We start from the raw sequence: 22,509 nt of genomic DNA, 5'->3' as shown, positions 1-22,509 counted from the left end.
ATACACATGACAGCTGGGCTCGGGCTTATCGGTTCTCACAGTAACCGTCCACTGGATTACTCATTCACAACCACTCTATGTAAAGACCATTATGATCAGTCCAGTGAGCCCACAAGGTTCATTTACGTGTTCATCCGCATCGTCCTAATGGCTCGGACAAATGGAACACAGTGCATGCTTTCCTTAAAAAGCGTGTACAACAGCAAAAAACGGGTCTTAAATGACTTTCATAGTCAATGATTGGCGAGCATAAAAGTCCAAGAGGTGGAAAAGGAGGCAACCAACCCTGGTCATGGAGGTCGTTCGGATCATTTTCCTCCGGGCTTTCTTGGGCTTCCTCACCTCGTCGTCTTCATCATAAAGGTCCTGAAATACAAAGAGGATAAGGAGATATCAGAAACATCAACATAACAGTGCCCCGACATTTCTGCTTGCATACATGGAAAACAAATGTAGAAAAATAATAATAATACGAACCAAAAACGACTACATTTGACAAAAACCTGATATTTTTCCTTAAATAACATCACTAGTATACGATGTAAAATAGGGCAAGGAGACTTTTTCATTTTGCTGAGCTAAATAAGATTCTGTTTATTGAACTTCTTATACCCGTATGTATTTAATGTATCTGGTTGCTGCAGATTTGTAGGCGCGTTTTCTGACACTGACCTGGCCATGAACTGCGTCATCACTGGCTTCCTGCTCCGACGAGTAGCTGTCATCGTCCTCCTCAGAATAGTTATCCATGTCTGGGGAGCGGTCTGAAGGCAGGCAAGAACGGACACGCACAGAAAAACTTAAAAACACAGGGATATGTGTAGCATTACGTCAGCGACAATGTGCAAATCCAAATGTGTAGGTTTCACACGGCCACATCTTTTGAAAACGTGGGCTGAGAGACATGTGGTTTACACGGTAAATAACTTCCAAGTTCACAGACTGATTAGTCCTGAAACCCTCTGTCCGAATAAAGAATGACTCTAGGAAGCGATTTGTTCTGAGTAAAAACAAGCCTCATAAACTCAATAGGAAACCATGTTCTTACACTGAACACAATAAAAACTATTTAAAAAAAAGTACAATTCTCTGACATTGTAAATTCCAGTGGCATTTTCCCAAATATTGGTTTGAGCTCAAAGACAATATTCCATCTTTTGTGTATAAAGTTCCTTAATACACAGTCCTATTGTTCACGGTTCATTAGTAAAGAATTGCTTTGACTACTTGGCATGAATAATGAACTTTGGTAATAGCAAAAAAGAATGTGTGTGCAAAATCGAATGTGTAATGTGCATGCTGAAATGTAATTATGAAAATGGTATTATATGCAAAGTAGATTGTAATCTGTCACAAAAAAGTTGTTTTTTTTTTTTACATTTTAGCAGTTGAAAGTTTGACTAATGTTAAATGTCGGCCAAATTTCTCAAGATGCAATTTTTACTGCGTGTTTGACAGCTGAAGACTGATCAGGCGATGCAAGATCTTTTTGTTCTGAACAGCAAATTCAGACTTCATTTCGCCTGAGAAACGTCCTGTTCTGTGCTCTAACATGAAATGAATGTTATTAAGGTTCACTGCAGAGGAGAAAAGCGAAAGATAAACATCTTTCCTTCCCTCAGTGACACTCGCATAATACTTGGTGCATGAGATCATCTGTTATGTTCGAGCGGCCTCCTTAATAACATCCAGAATAGTGAGGGATCAGCAAGCCGGGATGAAGGCGCAGAGTCCAAGCAGGGCCCAATATTTCTCTCCATCCAGAATAAGAACGGTGTAAGGTAATAGGTCCTAAATCTTCTCTCAAATCAACATTACAGCCATAGCTGAGGAGAATAACATATCCTTGGCCATAGGTCGGGCTGGGATTAATGGCGTTTATTCTGTCCTCAGTTGGGAAATAAGAGCCATGTGGCAGGACGGAAGAGAGGGCCAAGGCAGGAAGAGCTGGCTACAGTGCGGCGGCTGAAATTACATACAGGACTTGACCGGGCAGCTTTGGTACATTTGGCCCGTCTAACGGACCCCGAGTTAGGAGGACGGGCGGCGCCTGAGCTCACCTGAGGTTTTGATCTTGTGGCCAGCCTGACTGCTACCATCCTCGTGGTCGATGGGCTGGCTGGACAGAGAGTACACGCTGATCTCCGCCACGCGCACTGGCGCATCCTTCACGTTGCTATGGAGACCCAGAATCTGTCCTCCGTCTGTCGGGTGTTGCATCACCTGGAGATAGGAAGAGTAACATCGAGTCTGACCATGGATTTGGAGAATGTATTCAAAATGGGTTTCGAAACCAATTTGGTACAAAACACTTGTATTTCATCTCTCCCCTGCAATGTTCCCGATAATGATATATTTTCTTGAATAAACACAAAGTTCTCTTGAGCTGCGATGCCTTCACGTCGCACACAATGTCTATCAATCACTCTGTAGAGCTGCGGCAAAGCAGATGGAACAAATAAGGGTTTTTCAACAGACAGGCAGGACGGAAGAATTTTATCTCGCTTTACTGAGCCAGTAATGATAAAAACAAAGCTTGACACGGCTTCTGTTACACTGCTTTATGCTCGAGGAGAATTAGCGACCGATTACAAGATGACAGCTATGCTATCTGTAAGTAAAGAGACAATTTGCTCATATCATCCAGTCAAACAGCACACAAGCACATGATGAGCTTTCAGTATTTCACTTGACAAATAGCTGTACAGGGAGTAGAATCATTTTGCCCAAACTCTGGCCGTGGTGCATTAAAACGCTGCATGCAAAGTCCAATAAGTGACTTCCACCCACCTAATGCTCCAATAGATTCAGAATGAGGGCACGGGAGAGTTTACACTACAGCAGATGACAACATAATTACCCAACAGGATCCAATAATGGCCAATCTAGCTTTTCATAAGAGAGTATGGGTCATTTCACTGTAGCAGGCACCAAAAATGGATGAGTGTTTCTTTAAAATGTAGTAAAACATCGGTCTTGTTTTCCGATGTTCGTCAACTCCTGTCATGGGGCAACTGGTGGAAAGTCACATTGGCTGAGCATGAATGGGTGCATTCCAAATAAGCATGATTTTCATTATCTCTGTCTATGTCTTGATTCCCCTCACTAAAAATCTAATTATGTCCTGAAAAGGACATTTTAATTAAGGATAAACTATATGGATTTTCTTTTTTTATCAATACAAAAAACGCCTGCTTTTTTCTGTTGCCAATACCCATAAGAAAGGGTGCTGGACATACTAACATCACTTGGATGCTGGACATACTACTATGAAAACTAACTAAAGTCTTCTTCACTTCTCTGGAGTCAATGAGGCAAAATATCTCCGCTAATCAACATTATGCTCTAAATAAATACATATGTTAAGTGTATTTCATTGGCGTTTATGACCACGAGTCAAATCAGACATGTAAACGTATTTTTAAAAAAGCTATGGCTTTGATTGATAGGTCATATTTATTGGCTAAAGTTTCATTGCTGGCCTAATACATAATTTATATATTTCCCATTATCGGATGACAATTAACTGACAGACATGCATTGTGCACCACTAATTTTAAATGATCTGTATCTGCTATATGAACATCAAATCTTTTGTTTACTGCAATCCATGGCGGTAACCCTCAGTGACATTTGTTGTGCACAGTGTTGCATGTGAATTACCAAAGAGTGGCACAATTAAGAGCAGCTAGCCTGTTCAATGTGCAAAATCCACACTGACAACAGGTCAAAGCAAAAAAAAAAGAAAAGAAAAAGGACATCTCGATGGCCTAGTGGCCGAAACATTCAGTCTGACGTAACTGCAAATCCCCACTGCATGTCCAGCTGAGGGATGTACTGGCAGCACTCAACATGAAATTACACGGATCAGGGCACATAAAACCTGAATTGTATATTTCTACATCAAACAAGCATCCACAGGTGGCATTCTATCAGCTCCCAGTCTGTTATTCCTGCATAGCATGGCTGCATGCATCGTTTCCAGAAAGGTGCACATGAAGCCAGCTCCAGATGGCCCACGATCTCACACAGCAGTATGTGTGATGACCATGAGTCATCTGAAATGATGCGTAACGCATGAGCCTCTCTCTGGCAAACCAAGACATGGTACACAGACACTGACAGCCATCACTGTCGGAGAACAGCAGAAAGCAATCACAAGCGCAGAGCAAAATTATGTTTCTTAAGAGAAACTTAAGGGATGACAAAGAAACATGATGTGATTGAAAGTGATGCCCCAGTTGAACACTATACGGTACCTCGGCCATATTGATGACTCCCACAGCCAAAGTTTTGTAGCCCAGGATAGTTCGATTTTTGTAGCGTTTCCTCCTCTGCAGCATGATCTGCAGTCGATTGGCATCCCTCTTCAAAAAATGGGGGTACTGAGAAAACACAAAAACAAATATAAAGTCAGATAATAACCCAGACCATATAATATATTTACCAGCATTCAGATAGAAACCCACCTGCAGGCGTATTTCAATGAATAGTTTTTGTTAATGCACAATAAATCCAATTATTTTCTGTTATCCTGCCATTTCATAGTGTTCCGCTTATATTTCTTGCAAATAACATTTTAAACCATTTAAGTCAAATAATGAAAACACAATTGCATATATTCACAGTTTATTATAAGACTGCTAACTAAAGATGTCACTGTCTTTCATTGCCTTTTGATGCCACGATGCACACTTTTTCTTGAGACTCTGCTAGCTATTTTCTTTTTCAAAATGGGTTTTCCAATGGTATTTTTTTTCTGGTGAACTTGGTGGATTTCATTGCATTACCTGGCAACTGCTTGTCTGTGCCACCTTAAATGTAGTGAGGCCATGTCATATTATCATTATCATCATCATCAGACATCTCCAGTGCATGCCAGTGTGCTCTTTCCAATCCATATGGCCATCTTTGACTGCAAGGCATGATTTGAAATCTACGTTGTTGTGCAAGCGTCGCTATTTCAGAAGATGTATCTGCAGTCAGAATGCCATCTACACTGAATATTGTGAACCGATTATGTAGAGATACGACACACACTTGGTTCAAGTTCATGTGTAAATACAGCCACCAGCACTGAGCCAACATGGTGGTTGTTGGATTGTGCAGTCCTACTGACTGAACTATTACAAAGAACTGTCTGCGGTCGGTCTGTTGAACTGTTGGTGAACCTTCACCACTTCAGAACTATATTTCTCTCCGAGACTTAGTATTTATCCTCAGGCTTGTCTGTTTTCTTCTGGAGTCATGTTGTCTCCGACTGCAAGAACTTAATCTTCAGAGTGACTGTTCTTGCCTTCTTGGTCTATAATATTCAAACTGAAATAGCTTGTAAGATCAAGTTCCACAAGGTGAAACGCTGCATATGTCCTCAAATTCATGTTTTTGCGTCTCAATGTTTTCTCAACGTTTTCTCATTTTCTTGGGTTGAGTCTATTGTGTTTTCTTAATTTGCAGTTCAATTTTGAGCTCTCAGGGCCACAATAATTTATAAGTGAATCGACAACTTGATCACTTGTCTTCGCTTAGGTTCACCTTCATAGTAGTCTGTCTAATCCAGTCCGCAAATTGTCAGCATGCATGCAGTGTCTATTATTTAAAATCTTAATCTGTCAATCATAAAAAGAAATTCTGCTTCAGTGACTTTGGTAATAATTTATTTCTGTACGGTGTACAGTTTCACTAGAAAAAACAGCAAAATCCAAGTCAGCATCATCACTTCCTGTGAGAGAAAACCTCTTCTGACCAAAAAAAACAACATGGAACAGCATTTAATTTATACAAAATACTGTAAGCAGCACGCATATTTCCATGGATATTTTGAACTCAACACTTTTGCTCTGGGTTTGGAAGGAAATAAAGGCTTCAACACATTTCTCCCCGCCAAGTAACTGCCATATCAGTGTGAGAAGTCACAGTATAATGTCAGAGTGCTTGCCTGTAGTGAGAATGTGAGCTCCAAGTCTGTTTCCATCAGTCCACTGGGTGGGAGGACGTACTCATTTGATCTCAGAAGACGTTTCGAACCCTGAGGGACAAAGAAAAGCTAAGTTTGATTGTAACCACATTTATAAATGCAACATATAAGAACATTAAACATCAGGGGTTCCTACCCACAAATTCCTCATCCTCGGCTGTTTCTTGTGCCAATATCTATCAGACAACAGTGACTGAGTGTGCAAGCCTTATTTTCAGAATCACACATTTATGCAGATTCACACCTTGAGGCGGCCCAGTACAAACAGTCCTCTCCTCCTTCACTGCTTTATAGAAAACACTACGGCGATAAAAACGAAAAAAATGGGTCAGGTGGCCTATTAAAAAAGATATCATGAGGTTTTCTGAACTGGCACAATGATAAAACCTAAAAAACAAATCTAATTACAAGCATACAATTAATTTTCTCTCCCAAAAGTGACCAGACTTCTTATCTTGCTTTAAAACTCAACAGAAACAAAACAGTCTGTTTTGCAAGAACTACAGATTACCAGGATACTTACAATGGAAAAGTAGCATAATGTCATTGTAGCCAGTTTCCTGCATTTAAAAACCCTGCATATACACGCTAATTTTGGTGGGGATAAAGGTATTAGCTACTGCTTCCTTCAGCATTTTAAGAACAACTGCCTAGGATTCGTATTCACGCCTTCAGAGGGACGTTTGGTCCAAGCAAAACAAGAACTGAGACCAAATTTAATTATATTATCTATTTTCGTTGAGAGGGACTGGTCAGTGAAGGTAATTCTGGGGGCTAGCAGAAACCTACTGTGGCCAAACAGCGCTGTTTGGCCACAGTAGGTTTCTGCCACCAAATTCAAAGACACAGACACTCAGTGTGTCCTGAGCTGCTGTGAAAATTTCTCTGACGAGCCTCAGGTTAAAGTCTATCATGTTTCAAGTTACATTTCATTATCTTTAAGCAAGATTTTATTTTGTATTTTATTACCTCTTCTGATTTTGAAACCGGCAGTCAGTGTGTAAATGTGAGAACAGGAACAGCTTGTCAAATCTTAAGTTCACAATCTAATGTCAAGCTGTGAGAGCTAAAGGCTGGTATCTTGTTGTTGCGTAATAAATTTGGCAACTCATCAACTGCTGTTAATATTTCATAAGTTGTCATAGCTTAGCTCAGGTGTCTACTGAACCTGCCAAAATAATTAAGTAAGAACTGGTGAGCAGCGTAGAGCAGTAAATATATCCTTTATCTGGCTTAATACCCAACAACTCTTGAATAGTCTAATGCAGCGGGTACAACTCTGGATCCTAATGTCATCAGAGCTGCTAAATCATGTAGCAGACACCAAATTAAATGGTCGGGTGTGTGCTGAGGACTCTGGGGGAGGGAGGTAATAGGTATTCAAGGAGGAGTGGTGCCTCTGTAGGTACGACATGCATGAGCAATTTGAAATTAGTTGTACACATTGCATTATGCATGTTTCAAGCGGGCACAATAAAGCAGAACTTTTGCAGTGCAGTACATACGCACACTTCCAGCAATCAACTCCCTCCGATCAACCAAGCAGCGTTAACAGCTGAATAGATAAAAACCAAACAAGCTCGCATATAGCAACATCCCTCCCACAGAACTGACACCATGCACACACATTTTCTTCTCCGGTGAAAATGAAAACTCTGACAACTAAAGCGTGTTAAAGATTATTCTCTAACATTCAATTTTATCATCCGCAAACGGCCTCCAAATATTTGTGTGAGCTGAATGTGTTTCTGGGAGGCTGAGTGGCCCATAAGCACTGTTGTCTCAGAGAGAAACAGGGACCTGGGTTTGAGTATTCGCCCTGGTCATTTTCCCTCACTGTTGGTATGTTCTGTCAGTTGCATGAAGTTGGAAACTTCCAAGTCTTAGTCTACAAACGTGTTATTAACAAGTTGTAAGTGTTTTTTTTAATCATCAGAGTGAACCTGAGGCCTAGATGTGAAAGGAAAGAGAGTTCCAGAGGATCAATTAGTCCAATGTCAATAATTTCATGCAATGAAATCAGAGCTCTGAAGGACTAAAGGAAACATGGGAATACAGAATGTTTAGCTTTGCTGACACTTGGGAAGCATTCCTGTGTAATGATTATTTTCCATCCAGCGTTCCACAGAAGAACATGCTAACAATACCTTGACAGTGGCCGCAGCCTTTCGGTGCAGATCTGTCCCGGGCTGACCTTGTCACTAACTTGAGCTCCACAAAGAGGCCTTGTATGCACCCTTTTCTCATGCTCAGTGGCTGGTACAATGAATCAAGGCACAAAAGGCGAAGCACTTTCAAACTGCCTGACATGCATTAACAATACCAAGCCTTGGCAAGAAAAGCTTGTACTGAATGTCCTTTACTCCCCACCCCTGTCGCCCCAATCCTCCCCTTCTCTCTCCTGCTACAAGCTTCTCCACTGTCTCTCCGGGGCCACATGGGGTATATTACAGCCCTTCTACTCTACCGAGCTCCACAATCCTGTGGGAAAAGTAGAACTTTAAACTTCTTCTCAAGGTTATTTCAAAATATACTAAATTCTCGAAATTGGCTCTCCTGTTTGCAGCAATGGCAGAGAGAGATTTACGTTCTGGACGAGAGCTGAAAAGGGGTCTTTTTACAGGCGTTTTAAGGCTTCAGCTTTCACGCACGCACGCCGACACGCACGCACAAATGAGGATTACTCGCCTTTCCTATTGTAATCCATCTGATATCGATGTCTGGCTACAACAAGCGACTGACTGCACGCAGAAAAAACAAGACACAAAACTGCATAACCACGTAGTGCACATGCAGCGGCATACCGCATTGCAACCAAATGTGCAGAAAACGTCCCAGCGGGTTGTCTGTGGAGGCCTCCGCTACTTGAAGTGACCCCAGCGGTCTCCAGGGTGAGAAACAGAAGACTATCTTCAAGGGAACACGGACCTTCCTGCAGAATAAACTGCAGTGTCATCACCCCTGCTGCTGTGGTTTTGGGAGAACGTCCAATTGGTTAGCCATTACAGGGATTGCGCATGTGTGTGTGCTCTCAGACCACTTAACTTGATGAGACCCAGAGAGAGACAGAGAAAGAGGAGACGGCCCACTGTATGCAGAACACAGAAACAATGATGTGCGGTAAAGAGGCTTTGTCGCTCACTGTCGGAAAAACAAAACCCTCTTATTCCCCTGTCATCTTCTCCAACTGTCTCTTTATCCCTCAGCGCCTCTGTGCTCCCTAACCAAATGTGCATTTAATGCTCTAGTTTACGGAGCTGCGATCAACGTTGCTTTGCTCGGCTGTCCTCCGGGCGGCTCAACAGAAATGGGGAGATTCGCTTCAGAGACAACGCAGCTCACGGATAGAGGCTACACTTGGTTGGTAGTGTTCTCCTTCAGGATGACAAGTTGAGGGGAGACACTTTGTTTCTCTTTAAATAGAAAATAGTCAATTACGGCATGCATACAGAGAGCCGTGCGCACACAAACGGTGAAGTTTCAACACTTCAAGCCAAACGCGCTCACACAGCTGATAAACTGTTGTCGCGGAGGCGTAGCGGCCACCCCTCAGTCCCCCCTGAAGTAAACGCTGTCAGCACTGTTGCCTCCGTTTGCATTGTTGGCAACATTAGCTGCGGGCCACCGACTGTTGAAAAGCAATATATATTTATTCTCTGAAATGTATTTAGAGCGCCTTATAAAAAGGTAGTCTAAAACCACATGAATTCATATGAATTCTACTAGACTGTTAAAGTACCTGCAAAATACGGCACTGGTCTTTTAGGACTACGTATAAGATTCCCTTTCTCGCTGTGTGGGTAGCAGAAAAGTTTTTTTTTTTCTTCTTTTAATAGCAATAAATCTTTCAGGTACAAGTTACAGAAAAAGTTGTCTTCCTCCTCTCCCCGCTTTTAGGCAAGTCTAATTCCCAAATTCTCTTCTCTGTGGATTCTCTGGGCGACTGCAATCGAGAAAGTTTGAATGACTTTGACAATTATTTCCGCATGGCTACCTCAGGGCAGAGTGTTCGTACGTGTGTCTGTGGACACTTGAGGTGCACTCACTGGTCTTACTTCTCCCCCACATTCAACAGTTTCAGAGGCAGTGGACAATCATCTGAGCATGCGTTTTCAAATAGTGAGGCCTGTCTGCAGACGGAGGGCAGGGTTTCAACACTTTGCCACTACGGATGAGTCTGTGATCTTGACAGTTGCAGTGCGGTATGTTCTGCACTAATTCAGATAAACACTGAGGGTGTCGGGTTCCATGATTATGATGTGATATAAAAATAAAAATGTGAGAGCATGGTGCTTCAGTTACTTTAATCTCCATAGTTATCGTTCCTCTACTCTGCAGTGTCGAGGGAGTGAGTTGTAACTCTACTGCAGCAAGCAAAGCAAATGTATGCTTGTTTAGTGAGCTGCAAACTGTAAAATTAACTCGGTTGTCCACACATAGGCGCCATGGCAGATGTTCACACATTGAAACATCCGCTAACTCCCTCCTACCAAGCCATCTGCTGGTTTTTGCCATCAGTTACATACATTTTGCAGTACCTCTCTCCCTGTCCCTTCTCTTTCTAGTTTAGTCTTTAGTTATGCATTTGTATCAAAGAGGATGACAATGTGCTTTTGAATGGTAGACATGTCAGGCCTGCAAACCCATAGTCACAAAAATGCATTAGCGATCAATGTAAGATAGACAATCCCTCTGAAGGCACTAATGCTCCTGCATGGAGTTGTAATGCTAGTCTGTCATCTAAAGCACCTGAGTGAATATGACTTGTCGGAGCTTCCTGCGTAGCTAAGAATTTTTTTGATCAATCGTTGGATTAGAAGCACGTCTTATCAACGCCTAGGCTTTGTGATAAGTTTCCACAAAGCACAGCCCCAGCAAAGAATTGAGAGACAGTGACCAACAGGGCCCGGAGTATGACACACTGCTATCAAATGTGTTTGCACTTGAGCCTGTTGCTCACATCTCACATACAAGATTAACCCACCCACCTGGATTTTAACAGCTATGGACAGGGAGTTCAGCTCTTTATCCAGTTCTTTGAGGACGACTAGCTTTTTCAGCGTGAGGCTGCAGAGCCTGTGGAAAAGAGAAAGAACAAAAGACGGGGGAGAGAAAAAGAAATGGATTAGTGGCACGACGGACACAATGTGAGCACACTTTTACGACACGCTGCAACTCTGGGGAAGAAAAACATGGCCGTACATGTGTCTTCATTCTTCTTTAGTCAGCAGTTATGTTAATAAAAACAGGCTGCTTCCAGGAATAAAAAAATTACCGCCAAGAGAGCGAGTGAACAACGGTGCGCAACTCAGTATTTAAACCCTGTTCTACTCAGATGTGTGTTCATCCTACTCGAGGGAAAAACATCTATGGCTTGTTGTGAAGGCGTGGCTCACCCAAGCACTACTAAATCAGGATTGATGTTGTCAGTTTTATGGGCAAATTCTTCATGGAAGGTGACATGGCACAGATGCTCTGACAAGCCGGGGTGCATTAAAATGTCTTGTTGAACACTGAGGCTGATGTGACTCACTGCCATCTGTTCATTATTAAATATCACAAGGAAGAAACGTATACCAACATACCTGCAAGAAGTGAGATATGTTTGTGCCTGGCACATACTGGGTGAAGCAGGAAGAAGTCAGGAAGTAAAATATACTGTAGTACTTAATCGGAAAGTCTAGTTCAGAGGGCCCCTGTTTGTGCCTCAGGTCCAGCCTATCTCGTAGAATACCAGAGCGAGATAAAAACAACATCAACTGGGCCAGACACAAGCTCAATTCCACACCTCTTTCATGAATCTACAGCCATTTGTGACCTTTCAGATCCCCCTTCCTTCTGACCCCTCCCCTCAAAAAACCTTCTGCGTTGGCTCTACAGAGAGACACTCCACAGAAAGTAAACAACACACAAGTCAAGTTTGCTAAACTTCCTCCTGACCCACTTTTCACACAAGTCCAGCTGCATTAAATTGTGATCAGTCGGAGCCAGAGTCAAGCAGGAGAAAGAAAGCAAACAAATAGCTGTCCAGTCACCCACTTTCCCCGAGAGCCACAGGCCCTCCCCTGCCTGGCAAGTATGACTCAAGTAGAATCATCACATTCAAGCGTTACGGAGATCACAGAGTTAGAGGCGACAACAATGGTCCTTTTAGTAGTTAATATGTGGGTCAACTCTTAAAAGGTTCAATACAATCTAACAATGTGAATTAAATAATTAATCTTGCAAATATCTGTCTTTTATCAACATTAATTAATATGACTTTCATGACTTTCCTTGTTCTACCTATATTTCAGTTTTACCAACTTTTTGGGGGGTTTTGCATTTGTTAGCCAACATAAATGTTAACCAGTCAGTTTCTTTCCTTCAATTCCAGTTAATTAATACCATGTTTGCTCATAGTTTGTATAAACAGCATAGAGTGAAAAGGAAGGAAGCTACCAAACATCTTTAGATCCCAAGGGATGTTTATCCAAGCAGCCAACAAAACGCATCGATGGACGGCAATCCAACATTTTCAATGACAGGAACCTGGTGGTCCGGTGTCTACTCTCCCCTCGGACCAAATCTAGGACTGCATGACAGTACGACATTTTACTTGGATCGATTGAGCGTAAATTGCCACTCCACATGAATGCGTGATTACCTTGCTTGCGTTAGAATAACAAATGCAAAATCTATTTCAGGCTGGGGTAATTAAACGTTAAACCTGGTAGGTAGCGCATAGATCCAGCTTCCCTGATGCTGTGGTGAGGATGAGTCACCAGGCAGCCACAGCTTTCTGTCAGGAGGGAGTGAGACAGAAAGCATGGGTGATGGTTTAACAACATCTCTATCCAGTCACAGCTCTCGCTCTCAGTAGACTGGGATACACATGTAATTAAAAAGGCTGCAGGCGCTCGAGGGATCACCTAGGGAACCAGGGATTTTATTTATTTATTATGAGACAGTAGCAGACAGGAGTGGAGCTAACACCTCTGTGTTACTTTGCGAGTGAAACGCTGTGGCCATCTGTTCTTCCCCGGTGCCAGTCGGCCCCTTTGCTCCTGCCCAGTGCCAGTTCACTTTGCCACCCAATCAGTGACTGCTAGGCGGACCAGGTGTCCCACAAACATCACTTATCATCGGGCTAAAATAGCCTGGAGAAGCACACGCTGGGCCAAGTGTAATTCAGCTAGAAAGCATTCTCGGCATGGATATGCTGTGTGTTTTCTGTCACACATCTACAGGGAAGGGGCTGTCATTTGTGTTATTGTCTCCCCCTCCAGTCGGCAGACACTGGCACACGCTAAAAAGATCAAATAAGGGCTTGCAGAGGCCACTAGAAAGATGCATTAAATCCTCCATTTTGGCATGTTGTTCCCACATTCCCAGAGAGAGCCCGGGGTGGGATCGCAGCGCGCCTCTCTGTGCCAAACTGGACCAAAACACAGCAGTGTTATCAATATGTGGGGGAGACCGGGTGGGTGGAGAATCCATACAGCGGTCTCTAGTTCAATATTTCTTTTAACAGGCGGTGGAGAGCAAAGATAAGCGAAACATTTTCGGTCTGTTTTCCAGTTGATAAGAGCACATAGGGGGGAAACCCCTCTTTCAGTTTCGGTGCTTGCGCTTAAGCCAACACGTTCGCTTGCCAAGCTATTCTGATTGGGTCATCACTGTTATAGACAGAGTTTATTGATCATCACATGCACGCTGCTATCCCAGTTATTATGGACTCTTCCTGGTTTTGATAGTCAGGATCAAAAGGTGAGAAATAACTAAGTGCCTTAACCCAAGCACTGCACTTAGGGACAATTTTCAGTCATTTTACCTTAAGTCAATATTTCAATGTAATGCTACTTTCTACTTTAGGTCCACTACATTTATCTGACAGATATCATTTGCAATAAATAACTCCCCCAAAAAATTTTTTTAACATAATGTTAGCGATTAAACTAGTGGTCTTCAACCTTTGTGGCTCGTAACTTCATAAATAAAACGTAGTGTTCCGTGTCATATTGTGAAGATATATTTCCCTCAAACCTGTTCAAATCAATTAACTTAAGTAAACGCTTGGGTCTCAACAAAAAGCAACATTTTCTTATATTTTGTGTGTGTGTGTGTGTGTATGTATATATATATATATGTGTATATATATATATATATATATATATATATATATATATATATATATATATATATATATATATATATATATATATGCTGCTTGCATATTGCATTGTAAGTATGCTGTTTGCATATTGACATATTGCATCAGTCACATGGGAATATTTTATTGCAGAACCCCTACTTGAACTTGAAATACTTTTAATGTAGGACTTCTACTCATCTCACTTTTAACCTTTTAAAGCAATAGGGGAATAATCATTTTAAATCAAATTGTGTCACAAGTGGAGGTCAAACCAGCGCTGAGGCAATGCAGGAATCAGAATTGCTGTCCTCGTACAGACTAATTAATCGTGCAAATCTTTATCTACATGACATCTTCAATTACTGGCATTGACAACAGAGTGCCATATCATGTCAAAGCGAACCGTTATTCACCGCTCTGATGGAGGCCGCCCAGCGGGTTCCAGAGCACTCTGCAGCACACAGGTTTTGCCAATACGACATCACTCACAGCGGTGCAAGTAGTGCAGCTGCATCTCAGCCCATTAGTGTGCCCAAGACACTCGCTGTACATTAACTGTTGACCTCCTCAGCCTCTTAAGTGAAGCAAGGCCATTAGTTTACAAAGCCAGTTCCCCCCTTTTTAATACTTTTATTAAAAAGCTTGAAGCGACAGACAAATATTACTGAGGGAATCAAAACTATGGGAGGTGACAAGTGGTCCTATTTGTATGTGGAGACAAAAATCTCTACCATATGAGCGGCATGTCACCTTTGTTAGGCAACAATAAAAATTGGTTTACATTTCGTCTAATGACACATTATGAGATGCCATTAGACGGAAAGAGAGCCGAAAGCTTCTGCTGAAGCAACGGAGTTCAGACAGGCGGTGTGTCGGGGAACTACGCTGAAATCCTTTCACTTTTCTCTGTCCTAGACAAACAAAACAACTTATCAGGCAGCACACTCAACAGCCGTGGTCAAATATTTGGCGATAGATAAGAGGCCTGTTATTGTGGGTTGTATTGCATGATGGTGCATTATCTTATCTCGACTGCTTCATTCATTTTCTTTCATCCGCTGACGGAGAGGCTAAAAGGAAATGTCTGACACACACATGCATCGTACACAGCAGTGTTTAACACTGTTGCCATATCGGTCTCTCTCTCGCTTCCAGTGCAGACTGAATAACTCGGCCCACCTGTATTGAAGCGAGGCCGGAACATCAGAGGAAACCTAATCAACCGTGGGAGGTGGACAGCAGGGTGGAAGTCAGGGAGCAGATCCTGCACACGCACACACACACACACACACACACACACACACACACACACACACACACACACACACACACACACACTACCCCCCCAAATAGTCCTTTTTGTTCGCCCCTCTCTGACTTCACCCTCCTCTGTGTGAGTTCTTCTTCAACCCACACACGGGGGCCTCACGCTCTTTTCTCTGGAGTTGAGTCTCAAAGAGAACTTCTGGCCCGACACCAAGCTTGAGCAAGTCGCCACTTTGAGTTGGGCTCTTTGGTGAAACGATACTTCTGCCTGGAGACTGCTTATGTGAGAGCGGATGTAGTTTGTATTACAAAGACTTCATAAAAAGGTATTTAAAAAATGTAAACCCCAAATCTGAAATCAGCCCCCATGGCATTTTGCATCTGATTTTAGAAGACGGGACAGAAAGCGTAAGAGGGAATAATCATTTAAGATGAAGGCGAGGACGTTGAGATCACAGAGGTTTCCCTCTTTAAAAAGGACAAAAAAGAGGAAATTCCCATACAGATCGTATTTTTATATTAGAAAAAGGAAGTCTTTAGAAATAAATATTCAATTTTTTCATGTTCAGCTGAAAGTAATTCTTTTTAGTTCTAGCTTACTGTGATTTAAAAAAAGAGAGAGAGAGATCATATCAAGTGTTTTTTCTTGTCTGCACTGGTGTTAACAAACAACACAGATCCCATCTGCATCAACATCCTGCAAAGCCATTAGTCCAAGATATGCTGGCGTTTGAGAGTACATGGGGCTGCTATCTCAACGCTATTTCTGGACCACTTCAGTGACAGAAGCGTCTCAAATAACATGTGATTGAAACACCCTTAAGTTCAAGAGCTCACAAAGAGACAGCAGCTATACAGCAGACAAAGGCGGCTGACACAAAGCGAGCATTGATGGTTATGTTATCATTTGGCTCAGGTGGAAAGATTGAGGAATCGGTAGCAGTGATTTTAACATTGCAACATTTTTAGCGCCACATAAAGTTTTATCCCACAGACATGCTGCAAAAGCATGTCCACGGCACCGAGAGAGACCCCATCGAGCCCCTTTGACGAGGATGATATGCTGCCTAAACTAAAACACACTTTTGTAATTCTTTTCCCCCTGGTCAGCATTCTAGTTGATGCTTTGCCAGTTCCAGGCGCTCGGATCACTGCACAGCAATTGTCAGTGGCACAAAGCAGGGGGGAAGTGGAGGATGAGTGATGTAACAAGAGGGCTGAATGAAAAAGACACTGTCTATGTTTGGTATGTGCTGGGGGGCTTCCAAGCTCGAGAGAGAGAAGAAAAAGAAAAAAAGAGACTTCAAGTCATGCTCTTAGTGTATTCAATATGCTTTTTCTCGTATTTTTTGTTTGAGATGTGAAAGCGGTCACATTCTTTTAATAAAGCATGCTTTCACATAATGCTTTGCAGGAAATTCTTAAGGAGGATGTGTATGGTATTGGCTTGTATGTAGGGGGCTGACAAAATAAAACTTTTCTCTCCAGTCATGGCATTGCTGAGCAAAGTACTTTGTTCTTTCATAAGACTATTATTTGTTCATGTCTAGTTGCATAATTTAGTCCAAATATAAAGGGTGTGCTGGTCTAAAAGCTATCTCTTCTGAATATTTTATTCTCCGACATGAAAAAAAAACAGGGGCAATTCATTTCACAGAGAGGCCCGTGCAGTCAGTGAAATTTGCTTGGGCAGCAAAACAAGCAAGTTTCCTTTCTTTATATTTGACATTTTTATTCATAGACTTTCTATAATATTGTAAACAAACACAGCTCTTTATTCTCCAACTTCATACCAATCATGTAAATAAATCATTTTAAATTCACAGTTCTTAGACAAAGAAATGGAGATTGTAAACACTGTGACAAGAGAAGGAACATAGGCGTTAGCAAGAGAATAAGTGCAATTCAGGAGTGTCAAACTTCCGTTTTTTTAGTCCAATCTACATTTAGTGCTATGAAGACAAATCCAAAAGACTGAATAGATTGGATTTAACAGGTTCACACAGTGGGCTGTGCCATAAGAGCTTAGCCTGCACTCAGGCTTGCATGCAAAAGTAATTTTAGCCCCCAAATATCTGCTTGTGTTTGCCAGATGGCCATATGCTGGTTGGGCTTTAATTCCCTAAAGGAAATCTTCTCAGCGCTTACAGTGAAGGAGGAGGAAGAGGTCGTGACTGAGGTACACGAAGAACAAGAGGAAATGATTAATCTGGCATACCGACTGTTAAGATTATGTGCGAACCGCAACCTAAGAACAGAACTCAGAGGCTAGAAGCAGCTGACTAAGACTGAAATCGAACTGACCTTGGTTGAGAACGAAACCACCATGTGGAGGTTTGTAAAGCCTTGGTCATTCTGTTTTGACTTTTTTTTCTGCCAACACACTGTTGAATATCAGAGGTTGGAATTGACACGGAAATTACAACTATATCTTTTAATCTTCTAAAGTTATAACAATGAACATTTCCCATCAGGCCTTCATTCTTATAATGCAAAACAACAGATGGTGTGCACTCATTAACCACATCACAATACAAAATATTTTGTAATGAGATGGCAGCTTAAAGCCTGGCCCGAAGTCATGTGATTAAGCTAAACAAAGCTCTCACAATGTTGTGTAGACAACGGATTAAATGTTGTAAGCATCAAACACTGAACATGTGTAGGCTCCAAAGGTGGCCCACACAAGTGTCACCCTGCCTGCAGATAAAAGCCTGACTCATGCCGGCTGTTACAAACTGTGGATTCAGATATTAAATCATGCAAAATCAAGCATTTAATAAAACATGTCAAACTCGTCCTGTACGATAATCAACAGCATAATTATTGGAAATTTCTACATGCTCTAAATAAGCCTCCACTCTCCATCTATGAGCTCGTTGTGTTCTAACAGCTGAGCTATGGCTAAATGCTGCTTCCCCTTGAATCGTTGGAGGACACCTGATCACCTGAGAAAACCCACACAGAAAGGAAGAACAAGCAAATTACATACACATTATAATTTCTTTCATACCCTTTTCCCCCCCATTTAAACATCACACGGTGAAAACATGCCTGTTCAGAACGGGCCGCATGCCTGGCCTGTGGTGTTGCTGGAGAACCACTCGCACAAGCAATTTCACAGCAGACACTGAGATTTCTCAGGGTTCTTAGCAATACACCTGCCATGACATGGTTACGTCACACACCCAAGTTGTGGCTACTCATGGGTCTGAAATAGACCTACAGCCTTGTTTACGCGCACAGACAGACATACCGTTGTTTTATACTTCTATAAAGATCAATTGTTTAGTTGAGAAAATTGGTCCAGAGATGAAGCAACTATGAATTAATTATACATAATTATTTTATAGTTGGTGCAACCTCACCATGAAACCATAAAGAGCCTGTGGCATTAAACTGTAAAAAGATGACAACAATTGCACAAAAAGGCCATAAAGCAATGGTAAACAGAACTCATTCCATCTGGCTCTGGTAATTAAGATGCAACCACACAACATCCCTTTAGCCTTTCACATCCCTCATTCAACATGTAGTTTTTGTCAAGTCATTGCCAGGAGAGATTATAGCTTTGTTGGGCCAGCTGGTGCAGACACATGAGCTGTGCCGGAGTGGTTTGGTGCGTCAGGAAGGCGGGACAGGACAGGTGTCATCAGTCAGGTAAGAAACCAGCCAGAGGGACGTGTCATGAAATGAAAAATTAGATTCTGAGGGAGAAAAAAAATGGTTGTTTCCGAGAATGCAAGCGAAGAGGACGCGATAGCTGCACTCATATCTGTTATAATACTCTGTAATATCACAGATATGTAATAGCACAATCGACTGTCGGGATTACTAGCACATTTCTATGCAATACTACACAGGGGAGGTGCATTAGAGCTCGGTGCCAGATTTTATTTCTGTTTAGTGGTTTAAGCTTGTGCTTTGCCTATACCGTCATTTGGGAAGAAAACATTTTTTTTTATGTCTATGAAGTGTGATTTAGAGGTTTGATCGGTGTGCTCTTGTTGTGTGGGAGGTACAAGACTTTTCTCTGATAAAGTCGGGTGTGCTCGCACGTTGTGTACGTTTCCTATTGCGAAATATGGGGCAGAGGAAAAAGGGGTTTTGAGGAAAGGCAAAAGAAAAAAGCTTGGAGTTTAATGACACCATGAAACCGCAAGAAATGGGGTGAACCGGTCCCTGAGTCAAGCGCTCACTGTGAAAAAAAACGCATTCCCGTTCTACCGACGCAGAGCCAAATTAACAGACGAGGCCACCTTAAACGTGATAATCAGCCTACTTCTTGCTTCTTTCTCAACCCTCCAGCCTCTTTAATAGCAAAGGCAACAACGTGCTGCATTCATTACCTCAGTCAGTGATCTCACGACCACTTTCAGGAACTCAGTGCATGGTTGTCCACCTTTGTTGTGGTTTTTCAACGATCTAGACAACTCTTTTGTTCAGGCGCCGACCACAAACTGATGAGGTTGGCAGGCCCGTGTTTGCGGTGGCCGTGCGAGACAAGATCAGGCCAAACACGGCGTGTTTACAGGCAAACTCAGGGGCAAAGAGAGACATCTTAGCGAGATCAGCTGCAGTACATCATAACTTGACAGACCATATTGGTTTAATCATCACCTACAAGGAGTCCTCTTGCTAAGGGTTGGTATTCAAGTTCATGCCTGTTGCATCCCATAACTCCTCAAAGAGTCTGCAGTAACCAGTACAACGGAGACAGGTGACAGAGACAGGTTTATGACTTAACTTTATAATCCTATTAAGGTAGATGTCTGACTGGTAGGACTGCTCCTTTACTTGTAGTCTACCGGGAAGACGGAAAGCTCAAGAGCAAAGGCTTGTTTAAAACAATCTCGCTTTCTCGTCTACTCACCTTAAGGGAGGAAAATTTTATTTAAAAAAGCACAAACCAGTGTTAAAAAAAGGCAAGTGGCTATTTATTCATAAGGTTTAGACACAAAAATTATTTATTCATCTATGGTTGCCAGAGATGAATAAAGAATAATTACAATTTTGCTCAATAATGAGAATAACTGTGAATATCATTTCAGTGACTTGCTAGGAAATAGTTAGGAAAGAAAGTAAAAGTATGTCAGGGTACATTAGTTATAGCTTCCTTATGTAAGCTTTTTTCTAAAAAAAAAAAAAAAAAAAAAATCGCTGAAAATGATTAATCTTTTTTAAAAAATCATAAAAGCTCCGATGAATAGGCTGGATTGGGCTAGGATGAGAATACAGTGAAAAATATGTTGAAGAAAACCTGTCAAAACTCTGCCAACCTGGAAGGTTTTACACATCAGAATACCATTTGGCAAAAAAAATCTAGTTGAATAGATCAAAACATGATATATTGTTGGAAGTCTAAGAGCCAGCAGACTCCCATTCACCTTGTTCGAGGGTGTGAAACTGAGCAAAACAAGGTACTTCCTTCAAATTAAATTGCTGACATTTTTATCTAAAGGATCATTCCAGTTTCACGATACATATTTAATGCTGCCATATGGTGCCTCTGATAAACATCAAAGAAGATTAAGCCTGCCCTTTAACTCATGCAGCCACCACGATCATATCCATCTCTCGGCTCTCATTGTTGATCAGAGATTTCACACAAAATAGAGCAGACACCCTCAGCCTCCTTTGCCTGTCAGCAACGACAAAGAGCTGTCATGCATGTATTTACTTCTATGGTAAAGAGGTTACTGCACATGCTTTGGAAGCATGAGCAATCAAGGTTAGAGAATAGAGCTTTAGCAATAGCGTATGCTGGGAATTTATTACCTGTGCTAACGATTGCCTGCGGCACAGCAGCTGACAAACAGTCCTTTCACAACTGTACTCCAACTCAAAGCTACTTTTTGCAAAGTAAACAATACTTACAGAAAGAAGAATGAAAGGCCGCTGAAAACAGGGAATTGTGTAATCAATAAATGTACAGTGGTCAGCATCAGCAAATATGATTCTGCTTTTTTTTTTATGATTAAGCGATAAACAAAATGCAAAAAACCTTCCCAGAGGGAAGGATACCTGATAAATAAGCTATGCATTGTCACTGTTGCCTATTTTTGCAATGTCCAATGCAGCTCTTAAAAACAGCTGTCGTAAGTTATTACTCTGCTTTGGCACCGTTACTCGGGAAGAGCAAGGGCCGTCGACAGCCAAAAAAAATGCCTTCTGACTACTCCTCCCAGTCCAGGTCCCCCTGGCTATATATGTCCAAATGATTAATCTACTGAATGTAGCCGAGCTTCAGTTTCTCCAGAGTTTCTGTACTTATTTATTTCTTCTGTATTCATGCAGTGGCATTTCTCATATTAATGATGCCACAGAGATGCTAATTAAGTTAGAGTAATGACCAAAGCGAGCAGTATGCTGCCAAATAGCAAACACTCTACAATTTGAGAAGAGCTGCCGTAGAGTTGTAAAGCTTTCTTCTGAAAAGAAACACAGGACTCCTCCATAGTAATAGGAATATAAATAATCCCTTTTTAGTCTCATGGTGGGGAAATTCTCTTCATTTGAGCCTTCCTTAGTATTTTAAGGAGCAATGGGCTGACCCTAGTACAGCGCCCAGGGATCAACTGGGTGTTCCAGATACTTGCTACCTTGTAGTTACAGGACAACCAATCATCCCCATGAGCTACAGCTCAGGACAGATGGACAGAAGTAGGTTGTTTCTACTGCGAAATACAAAAAAAAGAAGTTAGTTTTAAAAAGCCAGGCGACATCTCCGAATGTCCACCAGTCAAACCGCATGACAATCTAAGGTTTCCTACTGAGAATCCCAATTTTACTTTATTTTTTTAATCATCCAAAGTTCAGCGCAGCGCTTCGTAGTATTGCAGACTGAAACATTGAAGCCGTAAAATGGTCTCTCAAAATTGTATTTTTGGATAAGCATTAAAAGGGCCTCTTCATACCGATAAACTGCCACATGGTCGAATATCTTATCACATTAAAAGATCTTATGTCCTCCTTCTTTACATCGGCCGGCTTCCCCCATCCTCAGACGTTAACCATTTATAAACACTTTCAATTTCCAACATGGTCTGACAGCATGTCTTAAGTAGAACTAGTTCTGGTGGAGTGCACTCACCCAAACCCTAAAGCCTTAGACCAAATGTTATTTTTGTTT

The 22,509-nt window shown here is 41.8% G+C and overlaps 1 protein-coding gene across 4 annotated transcripts in view; it reads right to left on the bottom strand.

The window, feature by feature from the left end:
* Positions 1 to 22,509, bottom strand: part of zmp:0000000755 (phosphofurin acidic cluster sorting protein 2) — a 41,032-nt gene that overhangs the window by 11,808 nt on the left and 6,715 nt on the right. For all 4 annotated transcript variants that reach the window (XM_068567409.1, XM_068567410.1, XM_068567411.1 and 1 more), the window contains exons 2-7: positions 10,966 to 11,053; positions 5,939 to 6,028; positions 4,260 to 4,385; positions 2,061 to 2,223; positions 673 to 764; positions 286 to 366 (exon numbers count right to left, since the gene is read on the bottom strand). In XM_068567409.1, the coding sequence (XP_068423510.1) occupies positions 286 to 366; positions 673 to 764; positions 2,061 to 2,223; positions 4,260 to 4,385; positions 5,939 to 6,028; positions 10,966 to 11,053 (640 nt within the window). The remainder of the gene's footprint in view (positions 1 to 285; positions 367 to 672; positions 765 to 2,060; positions 2,224 to 4,259; positions 4,386 to 5,938; positions 6,029 to 10,965; positions 11,054 to 22,509) is intronic.

This window comes from Clinocottus analis, unplaced genomic scaffold (assembly GCF_023055335.1).
Source record: "Clinocottus analis isolate CAN_PGR_092001 unplaced genomic scaffold, fCliAna1.0.p SCAF_8, whole genome shotgun sequence".
Taxonomy (NCBI): Eukaryota; Metazoa; Chordata; class Actinopteri; order Perciformes; family Cottidae; genus Clinocottus; species Clinocottus analis.
This window is presented reverse-complemented; position numbering and strand designations above follow the sequence as displayed.